The 15,703-nt window shown below is 39.4% G+C and overlaps 1 protein-coding gene across 4 annotated transcripts; it reads right to left on the bottom strand.

Moving 5' to 3' along the window:
- Window positions 1-1,763: 1,763 nt before the first annotated feature.
- lpar2b (lysophosphatidic acid receptor 2b) lies at window positions 1,764-14,360 on the bottom strand. 4 transcript variants are annotated; one of them, XM_051107600.1, is made up of 6 exons: window positions 14,211-14,360; window positions 9,583-10,009; window positions 7,142-7,556; window positions 4,955-5,211; window positions 3,397-3,429; window positions 1,764-2,051 (listed from the first exon to the last, which is right to left on the bottom strand). In XM_051107600.1, exons 2-6 carry the CDS (start codon window positions 9,892-9,894, stop codon window positions 1,956-1,958), a joined length of 1,113 nt encoding a protein of 370 aa, XP_050963557.1. In that variant the 5' UTR covers window positions 9,895-10,009; window positions 14,211-14,360; the 3' UTR covers window positions 1,764-1,955. The 4 variants fall into 4 exon arrangements, with proteins under 4 accessions (XP_050963557.1, XP_050963564.1, XP_050963579.1 ...); XM_051107607.1 differs by having other exon boundaries at window positions 9,583-10,006; window positions 14,211-14,357; XM_051107622.1 differs by having other exon boundaries at window positions 1,764-3,429.
- Between the last annotated feature and the right edge of the window lie 1,343 nt (window positions 14,361-15,703).

Genomic DNA, 15,703 nt, shown 5'->3' with positions numbered 1-15,703 from the left:
TAACGTGGTTAATTATGGACTTTAATGTACCATTTAGTGATGAATGTTCAGAGGTGTTTGAGTTTGACTCATCTTCATTATATGCGATCTGATTCCATATTAATTCACTGTGAATAAAAGAACACAACCCTGTGCTAGCGCTCCTGCAGCGACTCTGACACATTCATCCTCCCACGGCGCTGAGGGATGGTACGATGCCGAAATAAGGCTTATGTAAAGACGGCAGTGTTTCGACAGTATCTTGATGATGAAAATACCGGTTGTGGTGAGATATGAAGCTGGTTTAAGCCGGTTTGCCCTGCCGCGTTTTCGCCTAGTGGTAAACGCGCGAAATCTGTTCGTGAAGCAGCCGTTTCCTTCCGATTGATCCAAAGCGAAGCCATCAGCCGTTATAGATAAATAATTAGAAACACAGTAAACTGTCAAACTACTTGCGCTATAAACCAGTGCGTTCATAATTACTATAAATCAATTAAAATAGTATAAAATAAAAGTTTGATATCAAGCAGCATAACGGGCTGTTTGAACAGTTAAAACAAACAAAAGCGAATGACGCCAAAAAACCGTGCGCTTTCAAAAATTACAAAATTCCCGCGGCACACGTTAAAGCGCGCGTGGATTTACCACAGTAAAATTAGTGCACGAATGTATCTCCATAAAACAAATTACCACCTACACATCTGAAAACAAAGCACACTAGGTTTTCTAGGAACATTTGATGTAAACAAATATAAATAATTATGTCATTAGTTATTTCATAACCAGACATTTTAAAGATACAGTGAAGATAAACATTTCAGTGCAAACATTTTATGGTCATGCTCAGTTCTGAATAAAATGCATCACATCCAGTTGGGCGGTACAATGCGGTTAAGCGCAAAAAAAATAAAATATTTCAGAATTTCTATGAAATCTTAACATATGATTCTCCAAGCAGATCCAGTAATACTCCACACTGGAAATTGTAAAGAAATAAAAATGACAATTCTAACACAATTTGGAATTCTCAGTTTACATCTAAATATATTTTTTTTTTACTTTTTTCTCAGAATTTTAAGTTTACCGATGATTTTTTTCCTTGGAATTCTGGGTTACATCTACAAATTCTACTTTTTTGGAATTCTAAATGTATATTTGGATTCCTAACGTTTTTCCCCTCTGAATTTTGAGCTTACATCTCTCAAGTCTGGCTTTTTCTCAGAATTCAAAGTCGACATCTTGCAAATTTGTTTAAATTAGGGTGGATTTACCATGGTAAAATTAGTGCACAAATTTATCTACACAAAAATTACCACCAACACTTCAGAAAGCAAAGTACACTAGGTTTTCTAGGGACATTCAGGGACAATTGTAAATAAACAATTATGTCATTAGTTATTTCATAACCATATGTTTAAAAACTCCAAACAGATCCAGGAATACTCCACACTGGAAATTAATAGAAATGTGGTTTGTCATTATATAGTGATCTATTGTTAATACAACAACATTACCAAGAACAGCAGAAACAATAAAACCGCAAGATTCACAAACAAACAGTTTAAAAAAAAAAACACATTACTACACAAAGTGGTTTAAATTTAGTACGTTAATTTGAATATTTTAAACAACACATTTGCATGCTTTTGTTGTGTTTTTGTCTGGTACAGACAGCTGAAGTGTTACTTTTGTAAAAACACAACAAGTAATGTTTGCTTGATCGCATTCAGTTATAAAACAGAATGTGTTTTATCACATTCAAATAAAACACAAACATGCATAAACTTCATCAGTAAAACTTTAATTAAATAAAAACTATATTTACAACTAACTCAGTCACAGCTCAAAGACACACACACACACACACGAGTCTCTTCATCTGATACATCTGAATGACAGCTTGTTCAGCCAATCAGCTCACTGCATGACGTCAGTTTGCAGGACTCGTCGATCCTTCAGGTTCTGCTACATGTTCCTCAGCTCTCGGTGGAGTCCAGCATGTTCTCCGCATCCCTCAGCATGACCTGTCCTCCGTTGGCCTGGGCGCCGTCTCCGTCGCGAGCCTTACGAGCCTGAGACACACAGAGAGCCAAGAAAACACTGGGCTGCAAACAACTGTTAATTAGTTAAATCTGCGTTTCACCAAGTTAAGATGATCTCACCCAATCAGAGCTGAGCGGACGTGAAAGAAAAGCGTCTAGAGACGCATGCGCCGGACCGACGCCAGCAGATCCAGCGCATGCGTGTCTATGAGCGAAGCTGAACGTGACAGATCTCAATCAATCAGCATCACAGACTGCTTTAGCACGGGGAATGTCCATTCAGTCGGAGATGTTCCCCGCCCTAAACGCACATCTAGCGGATCACAGACAGCAGACGGACAGAAGCGGCTTCATCAGGCATGTTTATTCATCAATAATAAAAAGCCGTAAAATCAAGTCTGTACAACATAATGACACATTATCAGTGTTGAATGATCAGTAGATGAAGAGAGAGAACAAGCGACCGTCCAGACGACACACGGACATTTTGAGCACCTGTTTTGATTACTATCTTTAAACCACAATCATAAACCGACAACCAGAGCAAAATATCTGTGTGTCCACGTCACTGGTCACAGGAGGCGATTACAAACAGATGGTTAAATCAAACCACAGAATCGTCGTCTTAATCATCTGAAACCCACAAACTCATGCGTCCAGCTCATATTTCAAACAGCGAAGCAAAACATGTTCTTAAATATGACGCTGAAGTCATGAGATGATGAACAATCACGCCTCGAATCTCAGATGAGAGACTTCAGTACAGATCACAGGAATTTAAGTCTTAAAATACAACAGATAAAAACGTAAAAAAGGCCCTCTTTAAAAACCAGGGACATTTTAAATGTGGTTAATGCAGGAATCACGTGCATGCCAGTCAGTTAGTACAGCGTGTACTAGTGCCGCAGTTACACAAGAGCACCACTAGAGGACCTCAATCAAAACCATCTGTGTGTGTGTACATGTGTGTGAGAGAGACCGGATGCTCGCGTGCAATGCTTTATGCACATGCCACTCTGACAAATGTGCAAATATTTACATCATCGGTGCACATCTGTTAGCCAGAGACATTGCGACCGCAACATTACAAAGACGTGAGAGGAGCATTCACAAACATGCACATCATACACGCACACACAGGAACTGGTCGTTTAGAGAACAAATTAAAATGAAACCATCATGGAAAACCCTTAGAGACACCATCAGCTGTGCAGGACATGCAACGCGTGTAAACACTCACAGGAACCAGAACAGCCGCCCGTCTGACCGGTTAGTGAGCATTAGTGTGCCGGTGGACGTGAATCAGGTTGAACTGTTAAAGGCGGAGTGATTATGGAGGCTGATTGAGGATTTAAATGCAAGCGAATCTACATACGACCCACGACTCCTGCTGCACGCGCCGTCTCCGCTGCGCAACACACAAGAGAAGAGCAATTAGACACACACTCATCAACAAACACACCATCAAGTATCTGCTTCGACATGAGCACTGGTTATACGTCGCTAACCAGCCGGGACGGACACCGATGTGTCGCGACGGCATTAGAACGCGCAACTGGCGTTTCTAGTTTCGCAGACGTGCGAGATTTGGCTAGTCAGACACAGAGCTAAATTCTAATGCTACGCCTGCGCAGACAAACCAAGTCAGAAACAGCGAGCATTCTCAGCCATGCAGACAATACATTAGTTAGCTTTTCTGTTTGTGGTAGAGGCTATGGAAGCTTGTTTCCACTACACAATGAAAAAATAAAACTGTGACTTCTTAATTTGCAATTCAGAATTCTCTGGCTACATCTAAATGTACTTTTTTTTGTTTTACTTCTTGCAAATTCAGTTTTTTTCCTTGAAATTCTGGGAATATACTGGAATATATCTGGAAATGCCACCTTTTTTTTAAATTCTAAATTTACATTTGGATTCCTAACTTTAAATCTCACGAGTCTCACCTTTTGCCTCTGAATTCTGAGATTACATCTCATAAATCTGACTTTTTTCTCAGAAATCTGAAAATTTTATTATAATTTCCAAGTTTATGTTTGGATTTCTTACTTTTTCCCCCAGAATTCTGAGTTTACATTTAACAATTCTGACTTTTTTTCCTTGGAATTCTCAGTTTCCATCTCATAAGTCTAACTTTTTTCCAGGAATTTTGGGTTTACATTTGGAAATTCTGCCTTTTTTCTGGGTTTCTAAATACACAACTGGATTTAACTTTATTCCTTGGAATTCTGAGTTTACGTTTATCAATTCAGATTTGTTTTTCCCCTCGGAATTCTGGGTTTACATCTAGAAATTCTTCCTTTTTTTGGAATTCTAAATGTACATTTGGATTCCTAACTTTTTTCCCCTCGGAATTCTGAGTTTACATCTCATAAGTCTGGATTTTTCTCAAAATTCAAAGTTTACATCTTGCAAGTTCTGACTTTTTTCTTGGAATTCTAGGTTTTCATCTGAAAATTCTGCCTTTTTTTTATTCTAGATTTTACATTTGGATTCCTACATTTCTTCCTTTGGAATTCTGAGGTTACCTCTCTCAATTCGGTTTAGCTTTTGCCACACAATAAAAAAAAGGTAATTGTTTATATCCAGCAATTCCAAGTTTACGTATTTCAGAATCACAAGGAAAACAAAGTCAGAATTGTAAGATAAAAAGCAGCAGACACAAGCTTCCATAAATGTTTGTGTTAGTGTCTGTACAAAGGGGGAAGCAACAGCTTGTTGAGCTCTAAAATGCCCTTTTACCACAAAAGTACACTGACCAACACTTCGCCACATCATGAAAAGCTAGACCATGATATATTTTTTTTTTTGCATATTTGATAGCATGAGGTGACTGTCAGCAGTGAGTTCTGCTAAAGCGGGCGCTTGAGCGGCGGTTTGACGCTGTTGTGGTGGTTGCTGTCGTGCTGGTTCCCGTCGCTCTCTGATAATACCTCTTGCTCGAGGGTGTTGAAGTGGACGCCCGAGTGCTCGCCCTTCTGCCGCGACCCCACACACGGGAAGCAGAGGATGCGTTTGAAGGTGTCGCGCATGTCCTTGTCGCGGTAGGAGTAGATGATCGGGTTCATGAAGGAGTTGCACTCGGCCAGCACCAGGAAGAACTTCTCGTAGGTCAGGACGTCGCAGGATTCGCACAAACCGTCCAGGAGAAGCAGCACCAGACCCGGCGTCCAACACACCACGAAACAACCTGCGGGGAAAGAGCACGTATGAAAATAAACATTTAAGATTCAAGAACAAATAAACAAAATACAAGGGTGTGTCTCTAGAGAGGCTGTAAAAGAAGGGTTTTGTCTTATGTGGAGATGAGCTGGGTGTGCTTTATGCAAATGAAGGTAATTGAACATATGCAAATCACCCTTAAATTCAGGAAAACAGTTGCTCATTTAACTTCTCAAGTGTCATTAACATTAACGTTACAAACAAACTCCTGCATGTTTTAATGTGTTGTAATTTACAATTCGCCAAATTGCTGTTGTTCCTCGGTGATAAAATGATCTGTAATTACAACTACAATCAGAACAATAACTATAGTGATGACTATAACAATAAATGTAGTGATAATGAACAATATTATAATTATATTTATAATAACAACTAAGAGAAAGACTACTTCAATAACTATAATGCTATGATAACTGTAACGAGAACAACAATGATAATGATAACTATAACGACAACTATAACTATATAGTCAGCTATAACAACAATAACTAAAATTAGCAATAACAATAACTGTAGTGACAACTATAACGGTAACTATGACTACAGTATTAAAACTATAACAAGAACCATAACAATAAATAGAACAAAAATTCTAATTAAAACAATAGTGATAAATATAGTCGTAACTATAACGAGAACTGTAATAACTATAACTGTAACAAGAAGAATAGCAATAACTATAACATTTATAACTACAGTGATAACAGTAACTCTTGTAATAACAATAACTTTTACAAGAACTATAACAATAACAAATGTAGCTACACCAATAACTGTAACTACATAATTATAATAATTATAGTAATGACACCAAAATAAATGAATATATAAATAAATAAATAAAAAAAAACGATGATTAAAAAGAGCAATTGTTCAAGCGATTATTAAAACTTTATGGTTATAGTGCATCAGCATGAATATGAACAGTTATCGGCATTTGTTAATTACAACACGACAGGAAATTAGAATAAAAAGCAAGTGCTCTGATTGGCTGATTTCGCTTTGAATGTCAATTTGACAAACCGCTTTTGTTCCTGTTTCGTAAGTCGCTCTGCATAAAAGCATCTGCTAAAAGCATAAACGTAAACGAATCAGGTCGAATTTTTGGCTAAATGCAAACAATATGAATGAGACCCAGTGTTTCTGCAGTTCAGTCTGTCAGTCCTTTTTCATTTCAAGGAGACACAAATGTAGGTAAATGAGTGACACTGATCATGTGACTGCGTATAAAGGTGTGTTGTTAAACCTAAGGACAAACTTTACTGCTGTCTGTTCCACATTATCACTAGACCTGTAAATGTGCCCGGGTCGTTCTGCCATAAATAAACATTATTTCTGTTGATTAAAGTCAGCTCTGCTCTGCTGAAAGTCAGCGCTAAACACTAGCATGAGGACACTAGCGTCTCAAATGCATGTTCAGGAAGGGATATTTCCAAGACTGCACACAGCAAGAATTTCCAGGAACGCCATCGGAGTTAAGTGTGTCGACATTCCCGTGTTAGAGCGCGAGCGGGCGTGACGTGCGCGGCTCTGTCGGAACACGCTCTACAGAGACAACAGCAGAGCAGAGATAATGAAAACACGCAGGTCCAGTCAGACGAGTCCGGACAGGCCTTTTCCTCCTCCGCGTGTTTGTGTGTTTCAGCGCACAGCTGCTGAGTGTTATTCTCCAGTTTACTCAACACACTCAGGATTTAGAAGTCTAAAATTACATCCTGAAACACTTTGAAACAACAACAACACCAACAAAAGAACTAACAACATTATCAGAGCTGTGATTTGGCAGCTGAATTAAACGTGACGCCACAATATGGGAAACACGATAACGTTTACTATGACAACAGCTGTAACGATAATTGATGCCAACATCTACAGTGAGAATCACAACAACTGACCCAGGATCATGACGACGGTCTTCATGAGGTTGACCACCGTCTCCTTGTGCTTGACCTGCGAGGTGTGCTGGCTCATGCGGTGGTTCTTGCGACGCACGTAGACGAAGATGCGCGTGTAGACGGCCACCATGACGGTGAAGGTCAGCAGGTTGAGCACGGCCCAGAACACCAGGTAGCTGCGGCTGTAGAGCGGCGCCATGTTCGAGCACTCCTGGATGTTGCACACGCAGCTCCATCCCATAGTGGGCACCAGCCCCATCACTATGGCGATGAGCCAGATGCCGACGATCAGCAGCACCACCCGGTGGTTGGTCATTTTGCTGTGCAGCTGCATGGTGAAGATGGTCTGGTGGCGCTCCAGCGCGATGGCCATCAGATTGATGACGGACGCCGTCAGACTGGTGTCGATCAAACCCTGAGAGACAGAAGAATGCCATTTACACCAGCGCTGCATCACATGACTTGCCCACCACCCATTCCGTAGTTTGTTTTTATATAGAAATAAAAAACATTTAGTCGAGTTGTTCACAGATGCTACAATTCTAAACTGAAACCATCTGCATATAGTACATCGTGGCCAATTTGTTCAAGGATTCGTTTCCTCATTTTATTAATTCGCAGGCAAGAATTGAGAATTTGTTCCCTTGTTTTATTTATTAGCTGCCACGAATTGAGGATTCGTTCCCTCAACTGTATAATTAGCGGCAATGAATCGTGAATTCAATCCCTAGTTTTATTAATTAGCAGCCATAAATCAAGGATTTGTTCACTCATTTTATTAATTCACGCACACCAAACGAGAATTCAATTGGTACAAATAAAAAAAAAAGTTGTAAAAATCTAACAGTAAAGATTGTGTCCCAAATCACATACTGCACACTATATACCATGTACTTAACCGTCTAGTGCAAAAATCTTGCTTGAGCGACGTGGGCCAAAAGTAAATGTTGCATTATACATGTATTATTATGTATGTTTGGTTTCGTTTTTTTACGTTTTTAAATAGACAAGACAGACAACTGTGGTGCACAGAACTTTACGGTAAAAACTAAATATGCTAGCATCAAGTTTACAGATTTACAGAAAAAAAACACAAAATTATGTTCGTTTAATTACCTGATATAATATAAACATACCAATCTAGTGAAGAATACAAATTAATTTTTACCTTTATAACACTGACAACCACCAAAAGCACAGGTGGTACAGATAAAAGCACACGAGGAATCAAAGCTCATCTTAAACCGCTTTTCTAGAAGCTGAAGTAAATCAATGCTAATATATAGAGGCACATAAATACCAAACAGCATCTTGGTAACACACACTAAAATAATGCAATAAACACTCACTGAAAAACACAAAACCTTAAACGCACATAACCGATAAAAAAATGTTTTGAGTGAGTATCACACAGGGGGAATTCTGGGAATGTCAACGTATGGTTTTCGCTCTAAAAACTCTACATTTAACAAAATTTTACTGTAAAATTGCATTAAATGTCCCAGTAAATAAATCCGCTTTTCAGAGTACAGCAAGTGCACGTATCAATTAACCCGTGTATGGTGTTCATGTTTTTGTTACTCAGCCAGTGTTCATGGGTTTGGTGGACCTGCAGCATTTTTGGGTTTTTAATTCAACACAATTAAAAAAATTATGCTAAAATACTCAACAGATGTTCACTTCATCACAATTACAAGCAATATAAACAGAATGTTTGGCTAATATTCACCCCTTTCCTTTGTTAGATCACATTTACGAATTAAAGTGCTACAGCCTTGTGTGGGAATATGGCAGGGGCAGAAACACACAACTCACACTTACACTCACACTCTGTCAGACTCTCTCACACATATTCACACATACACACACTAATAGCAGACAATATGGGGGACAGAGTGAAGTTACACAGGAACTAAAATTTCCACTCTTTTATTGGCCCCGAGTCCAGAGGACCCGAACATCCTGTGTGTAATATAAGTGTGTAGGGGGGCGTACAGTGGGCGGTCATTGAAAATTTGTTATGATATATGTTCTTCACAGAAAATAAGCCAAGGCCAATGAGTATGAGCTTGAAAAAAGTGAAAAATAAGTGTCTCACACACCCGAACACCATACAAGGGTTAACAGGCTTTTACCATAGCTTTTTTACAGTCAGTACATCAAGTATCAAAGCATTCTTTCACGGAAGGGAAGCGCTTTTGACCTTCAGCAGCACTTGAAACAAGAAAAGCTGTTGTTCTTGAACCGAGAATCACACTTCAACATCCTCATCATGACAACGGAAGCTTTCCCATAAAGCACTCAAACCGGCTGAAATCTGCCATTACACATTATTGTGAATTTTGCGGTTTGTGTTACATCACCAGTCATGGTTTCTCCATCCAACACCACAGTTACTCATAAAACACCAATCCCAGACACACCCATCACTGCGACCTTACCTGCCGGACAAACCACTGATAGACGGAGAGTTTGATGGTCCAGGGGCCCGTGTGGAACATCAGGTACAGGTAGGAGATGCCGGCGAACAGGTCGGCCGCCGCCAGGTTTCCCAGCAGGTAGTAAATGGGGTAGTGGAACCTGCGGTTCATGAAGATGGCCAGCATGACCAGGATGTTGGCGAAGATGACGAAAGCACTGACGAAAATTCCCAGACCAACCACCACCACATCTTTGGGCCTCCACGTGTTGCTGATGTTCTTCTTGCTCATGTTGTAGAAGAACTCCACACTCGCGTTGTCGTAGCAAACCATGGTGAAGCGTGCGACTGGACGGGACTGGAGGGGAAGGGCTTCACAGGTCAGGGGTCATTCACGGAGGCATAAGGTGCCGTGAACTTCAGCGGGTCCGTCTGCAGAACCAGATCTACTGTGACGGAGGAGAAACACAAGGAGAACATCAGTCGTGTTTTTAAATCATCGATTAGGCCAGGTGAACAGATTCACTGCCAGATCAGAGAAATGTGAGAAATTACATTCACGACAAAAGCTCTTTTTTTGTATTATGGAAATGAAAAAAATTATTGTATTAGGTAATGAAAATAAGGCAAACGTAACAAATTGCACTGACAAATAATAATATTTTCAACCCGAGCCTCATTACTAGGGATGGCGAAAACTAAAAAATTTCTTGACCGACCACCGAGCCTCATTAGCCGGTTGAAACCGGTTAACCGATTAGTTTAAAATATGGTACGCTATTTGAAATAACAGCCATTTCGAGCCGCGCCTGCAATTTCGCAACTCTGTCGCATCTCTCTGCCGCTCTGCCCTCCCGCACACACACACACACACACACACACACTGCCACTCACGTCACTTTTTTTAAAATCCCCTACAGCGCGAAACATGAGTCCCGCAAACGCGGCGCCGAAGAGCTTGTTGTATGTAATCGTAGGACAAATGGCTCCTTAGTTTCAAATGGTTTGGGTACAAGGTGATCGCTTTGAAAATAAAGGCGTTTGTCTAGGTTAGAAGCTCATTTGAAACATTGCCACGGCTCATTTAAGAAAATGACAGCTCCGAAGAGACGCCGCTCTAACCTCGAGTGTTTTAGCCTGTTGCCTTTACTTTTCGCAAACCTTGTGAGCGCGCGAACCCAAACGCTGTGACCTCGCGCCAAATGTTTTTATTGGTTTATTAAGTACAAACAGGCGAGTTATGAAAAATTGAGTGTGAGGGATAATTTGTTCACTTAACACAAAAAGATGAGGAATGAGATGGCTAACTGTAGTAGCGTATAGTCCACTGTCTATAATAGCCTAATTTAGATATCACTTTTTTTTTTAACCGACTACCGACAACTTTGACCGGTTAACGTTGATACGGTCAACCACCGGTCAAACGGTCATCGGTTAACATCCCTACTCATTACCATACCATATTGAATTATTGTCATTGATGATCCTCATTACTTTAATACAATGGTTTTTTTTAATGATTTTATTTTAATTAGAAAGGACAATACAACTATTACATAAATACTTAATTCAAATAATAGGTCTAAATCTTTTCCCATACATTAACGAGAATGAGATTTTCTTGGTATTACATTAATGAGAATGAGGCAAAAAATGTTGAATGTTTTTGGAAAATAAAACCTAACGTAGGCTTTACCTGCAATATATGTGACCCTGGACCACAAAACCGGTCCTAAGGATCAATATTGTAAAATTGAGATTTATACTTCACCTGAAAGCTGAATAAAGCTTCCCATTGATGTATGGTTTGTTAAGATAGGACAATATTTGGGTGAAAATGGACAATGTTTTAGTTGAGGCAAAAATGTTTAAAATATCATGAAAGTGGCTTTTACATTTCGAGGCAGTTTTCTGAGATTCACCAAGTCTGAAAACTGCTTAAATCACTCAGAATAAACTCACACTAGAGATCATCCGGCGTCCAACACACACCAGAGAAACCTGACCTACGCACGAAACCAGAACAACATTTCCCACTGAGAACTGGCACAGTGCGGCGCTTCAACCAATCACAGCCCGCGTGTCAGCTCACCTGTGTGACGATTGGAGGCCGCTGCCGTCAATCAGCCACCCGAAGCAGTAGGTTTCCCGTAACTCCCCATTATCATCTCTCACAAACCTCTGATTCAACCCCCACAAGGCCAAATGTGTACGCAAAACTGCTGTCGAGTGAAACGACCCGTCAGCAAGCGTCTCAGTTCAGAAAACAAAACTCCGCCGGAGTCATCTGCTTACCAACTGCTACTAACTAACATAGTGTTTGTGCTGTTGAAGAAACTCAAATGTAGTTAAGTTCACACACACACACACACACACACACTAGAGGTCATAAAATCTGCAGCAAGTTCGGAGGAAGTTTCATCACCAACCATAAAAACCAAGGGAAACATTCCTGCACAAAGAACAGAGACGGAAACGAGAGTGAGACAAAGATTCACTCTAACGTCTGTGTGTGTGTGTATAGAGTCAACTGAACCTCAGCAACCCTCTTATGAACTTAAACCTGTTTTTAGAGAATCAGACACACCCTTCAGCAGCCTGTTGCTCTCTCTTTGTCCATATGTCCGTGAGCTTCACATGAATCACACTCACTGCAGAACATACCAGCATCTACACAGGTAGTAGACGGATGAAATCTCTCTCACACACACACAGGAAATAAGACGTGAGACGGTGAACCCACAAACATGCCATAAGCAAAAAACAGTGTCAGAGAGACGACAAACACACAGATCCAGATATCAGATCTACTCATCATCACACACATCAGCCACTTCAGGTTCTGCCTTTCACTTCCTTTTTAAAAATATAATCTTAGTATTTTTACAACAATCTGCAAAATATGATGACTCTTTCATTTTCCCATGAGTAAAAAACAAAAGTGCATATTAGACACTATCAGACATACGTCTAGACACGTGTGTTCACATTTATGTTGAACTCCTTTATTATAATTTAACATGGAACATAAGCCACCATTACATTTTTTTGCAGTCTGTATTATTCATGCACATCATTATTTATGTGCATATCATTATAATAAGCACTGCAACATTCCATAAAGACAAGATTCGTCAATGCTGATTTCAAAGTGTCTTAAGGACAAGATGCTGCAGGTCATTATGGTAAAAATAGTATCTGATAGATGTCACTTACGGTTTCCCCAGGTAAGTATATTAAGACAGCTGGTTGGTATAACATGTATTCTGTTTTACAGTACATTGATCAGAAGATCGGATTAATTCAGGTTCATAATACTTGTTTGATTTTGTTGGCATATTAGAGTGCAGGGTTTTTTCGAGGAACTTTTGGATTTCTCTTTTTATCACTCCATAAATCAAAAAATATTGTCAGCACACAGAAAACAAACATATATACACACACATATATTATATATATATATATATATATATATATATATATATATACACATATGGATTGTGACCTAAATATACAGGCACAACTGGAGAAAGTGCAATAAATTAACACTTAAATGTGACCCTGCAGCACAGAACCACTCTTAAGTAGCGTGGATATATTTGTAGCAATAGCCATTATCAATTTTATCAATATATCAAAACTTGATATGCATCGCAAAGAACTTCATTTGGACAACTTTAAAGGCAATTTTCTCAATATTTGATGTTTTTGCACCCTCAGGTTTTCAAATAGCAGCATCTCGGCTAAATATTGGTGTTCCAGGATCACATGTATTTTGGATGTGCTTTTTCCCACTGGTCTAAACAGAAGACATGTTTTGATAGAAAAACAGCCCAAAATCTCCAAACTGACCAGTGCCATAATAAACACTGGTTTTGTGTGTAGAGTCTCGCCTTAAACACAGAATGAGCAAATGTGAAATGTGAGGAAAAACTTTTGCCGTTAACTACTACAACGAAAGCAGCGATAGTGAGTACCAATAAAAACAGGTTTGTTATCATCTGAAATATTAATGTGCTGTGAAAATGCCAACAAACTGTGTGTGTGTGTGTGTGTGGACTTGTTTTTATATCCTTGTGGGGACCTAAACCTGAATACACACAGACTCATGGGGACCTAAATTGAGGTCCCCATGGGTACAAAAGCTTGTAAATCATACAGAATGAGCTTTTTTGAGAAAGTAAAAATGCAGAAAGTTTTCTGTAAGGGTTAGGTTTAGGGGTAGGGTTAGGGTAAGGGGATAGAAAATACAGTGTGGACAGTATAAAAACCATTGCGCCTATGGAGAGTCCCCACAAAGATAATAAACCAGACACGTGTGTGTGTGTGTGTGTGTGTGTGAGTGTCGAGAACAACAGTGATCTGGGTGCGTCGTGAACATTATCCACAAACACTTCACCAACACACACACTCACAACTACACACTTCACCAGCTCACACACACACTCACAGACACACAGTTAATTGTCAAAACGCTCAATAATTATCCGACAAGACCTCACAGTCAAAAAACCAGGAAATCTCACAGGAACTGCCACGAAACTCAAGCGCTCTCAGTCGCACACAAACTCTTGAAAAGTGAGGGAAACTTCCCGGTTCCTCGCGTCACACGCTCAAACATCATTCACAGAGAAACTACGCGGTACTCACGGTCTCCTCGCTCCGCTCCGCCGCTGCAGATCAGCTCAATCCGGTCGGTTCAGACCGAATCTCATGTCACGCTTCAGCTCGTGCTCTCGAGACTCGACCGCCGCGCTCCCGATCACTCACCTGTACGCGGCTGCTGGGGGGAGGGTGGAGAAGGGGGGAGGGGCTTAACGCGCCTCTGGAGACGCGGCTGATTGGCTGCAGGTGACGCGACTGGCCAATGAGGAGCGCAGAATATTTTTAAGTTTCGACTGCTTTAAAGTGAGCTCACAAAACCTTTAAAACTTCAAAGGATAGAAAATGTGGTGACTTCAGTGGGTAGTTTTTGTGTTTGGCAATCATTTGTAAAACTTTGACATTTGTGCGTTAGTTTTAAATATTTATTTATTTATTTATTTAATTCAGTTCAATCACACAAAAGCACAAGGCAAACACAGAGAAACGTTGCACATCTCAAAGCATGCAAAACAGAAACAAACACATGTAAAAAAATAAATACAATAAAAAAAACGGGATAAAAAGTTCCATATATAAGGGTAGATACTGTACATACATTTGAAATTAGAATTTGTATTGTTTTGTATTGTCATATGCTTCTTAATTTGGTATCTCATATTAGAAAGAGTTTCAAAGTATATTTTAAGATCAGTTTTATAAAAGGTTATATATGATGATTTGTTTTGAATTATTTTGACTTATGAATTTAAAACTTTGCTAAGTTTATTAACAGATTGATAATGTAAATCTGTTTATCAGAAAATGATGGGCTTTGAAAACTAAGTAAAGGCTTTGTTTATTTTTTTTTAAATGTTTATTTTAAAGTCAACCCAAAATAAAATGGAAAAAGGGCAACAGAAAAATAAATGTCAACAGATCTATAATTTAAAATACTTAAAACCTATTCATGTAAGTCTTATATCTAAAAACTATACATAATTTTATGCATTATATGCACAAATTCCAATGTTGATCATTTACAACATCTCAAATGTAGATTTTTGAGTATCATGTCACATCAGCCCGAGAGAGTGTGTGTGTGTGTGTGTGTTTGGTCATTTATTCATCATATAATGGCAGAAGTGTTTTCATTGTTCTTCATGTTTGTCTTTCTGCTGATGTATGTTTGCTCAAGAACATGTTCATTAATGAACACTGATATTATTTAACGCACTTTAAACACTGTGTGTGTGTGTGTGTGTGTGTGTCATATGGAGCTGTTTACTATCATCTGGTACAGATTTGAGGAGGAGGCTGCTGAAATATCACTCCACCCAAACATACACACACAGAGAAAGAGAGAGCGTGAAGTTGTTCTTGGATCTTTAAGCATTTCTGCCCTTGAGAAATGATGTCATTCACTCCGAATGTCAGGCACACACACACACACACACACACACTAAAGAATGCAACATAGCACAGAGTAACACTGATACTTACACATACTATGAAAACATCCTGCCTGAAAACAAGAATCACACACACACACACAGCAGTGT

Source organism: Labeo rohita, chromosome 1 (assembly GCF_022985175.1).
Source record: "Labeo rohita strain BAU-BD-2019 chromosome 1, IGBB_LRoh.1.0, whole genome shotgun sequence".
In the NCBI taxonomy this organism is placed as follows: domain Eukaryota; kingdom Metazoa; phylum Chordata; class Actinopteri; order Cypriniformes; family Cyprinidae; genus Labeo; species Labeo rohita.
Note: the sequence above shows the minus strand (reverse complement) of the source record. Positions and strands in the feature narration are given on the sequence as shown.

What these genes read in the sequence shown, in the direction of transcription:
- lpar2b (XM_051107600.1), bottom strand. Translation starts at nt 9,894, where the DNA reads ATGGTTTGCTACGACAACGCGAGTGTGGAGTTCTTCTACAACATGAGC. An exon ending in ATCAGTGGTTTGTCCGGCAG is followed by an intron (nt 7,557 to 9,582) that starts GTAAGGTCGCAG and finishes TCTGTCTCTCAG; the next exon opens with GGTTTGATCGACACCAGTCT. An exon ending in GACCGTCGTCATGATCCTGG is followed by an intron (nt 5,212 to 7,141) that starts GTCAGTTGTTGT and finishes CTTTCCCCGCAG; the next exon opens with GTTGTTTCGTGGTGTGTTGG.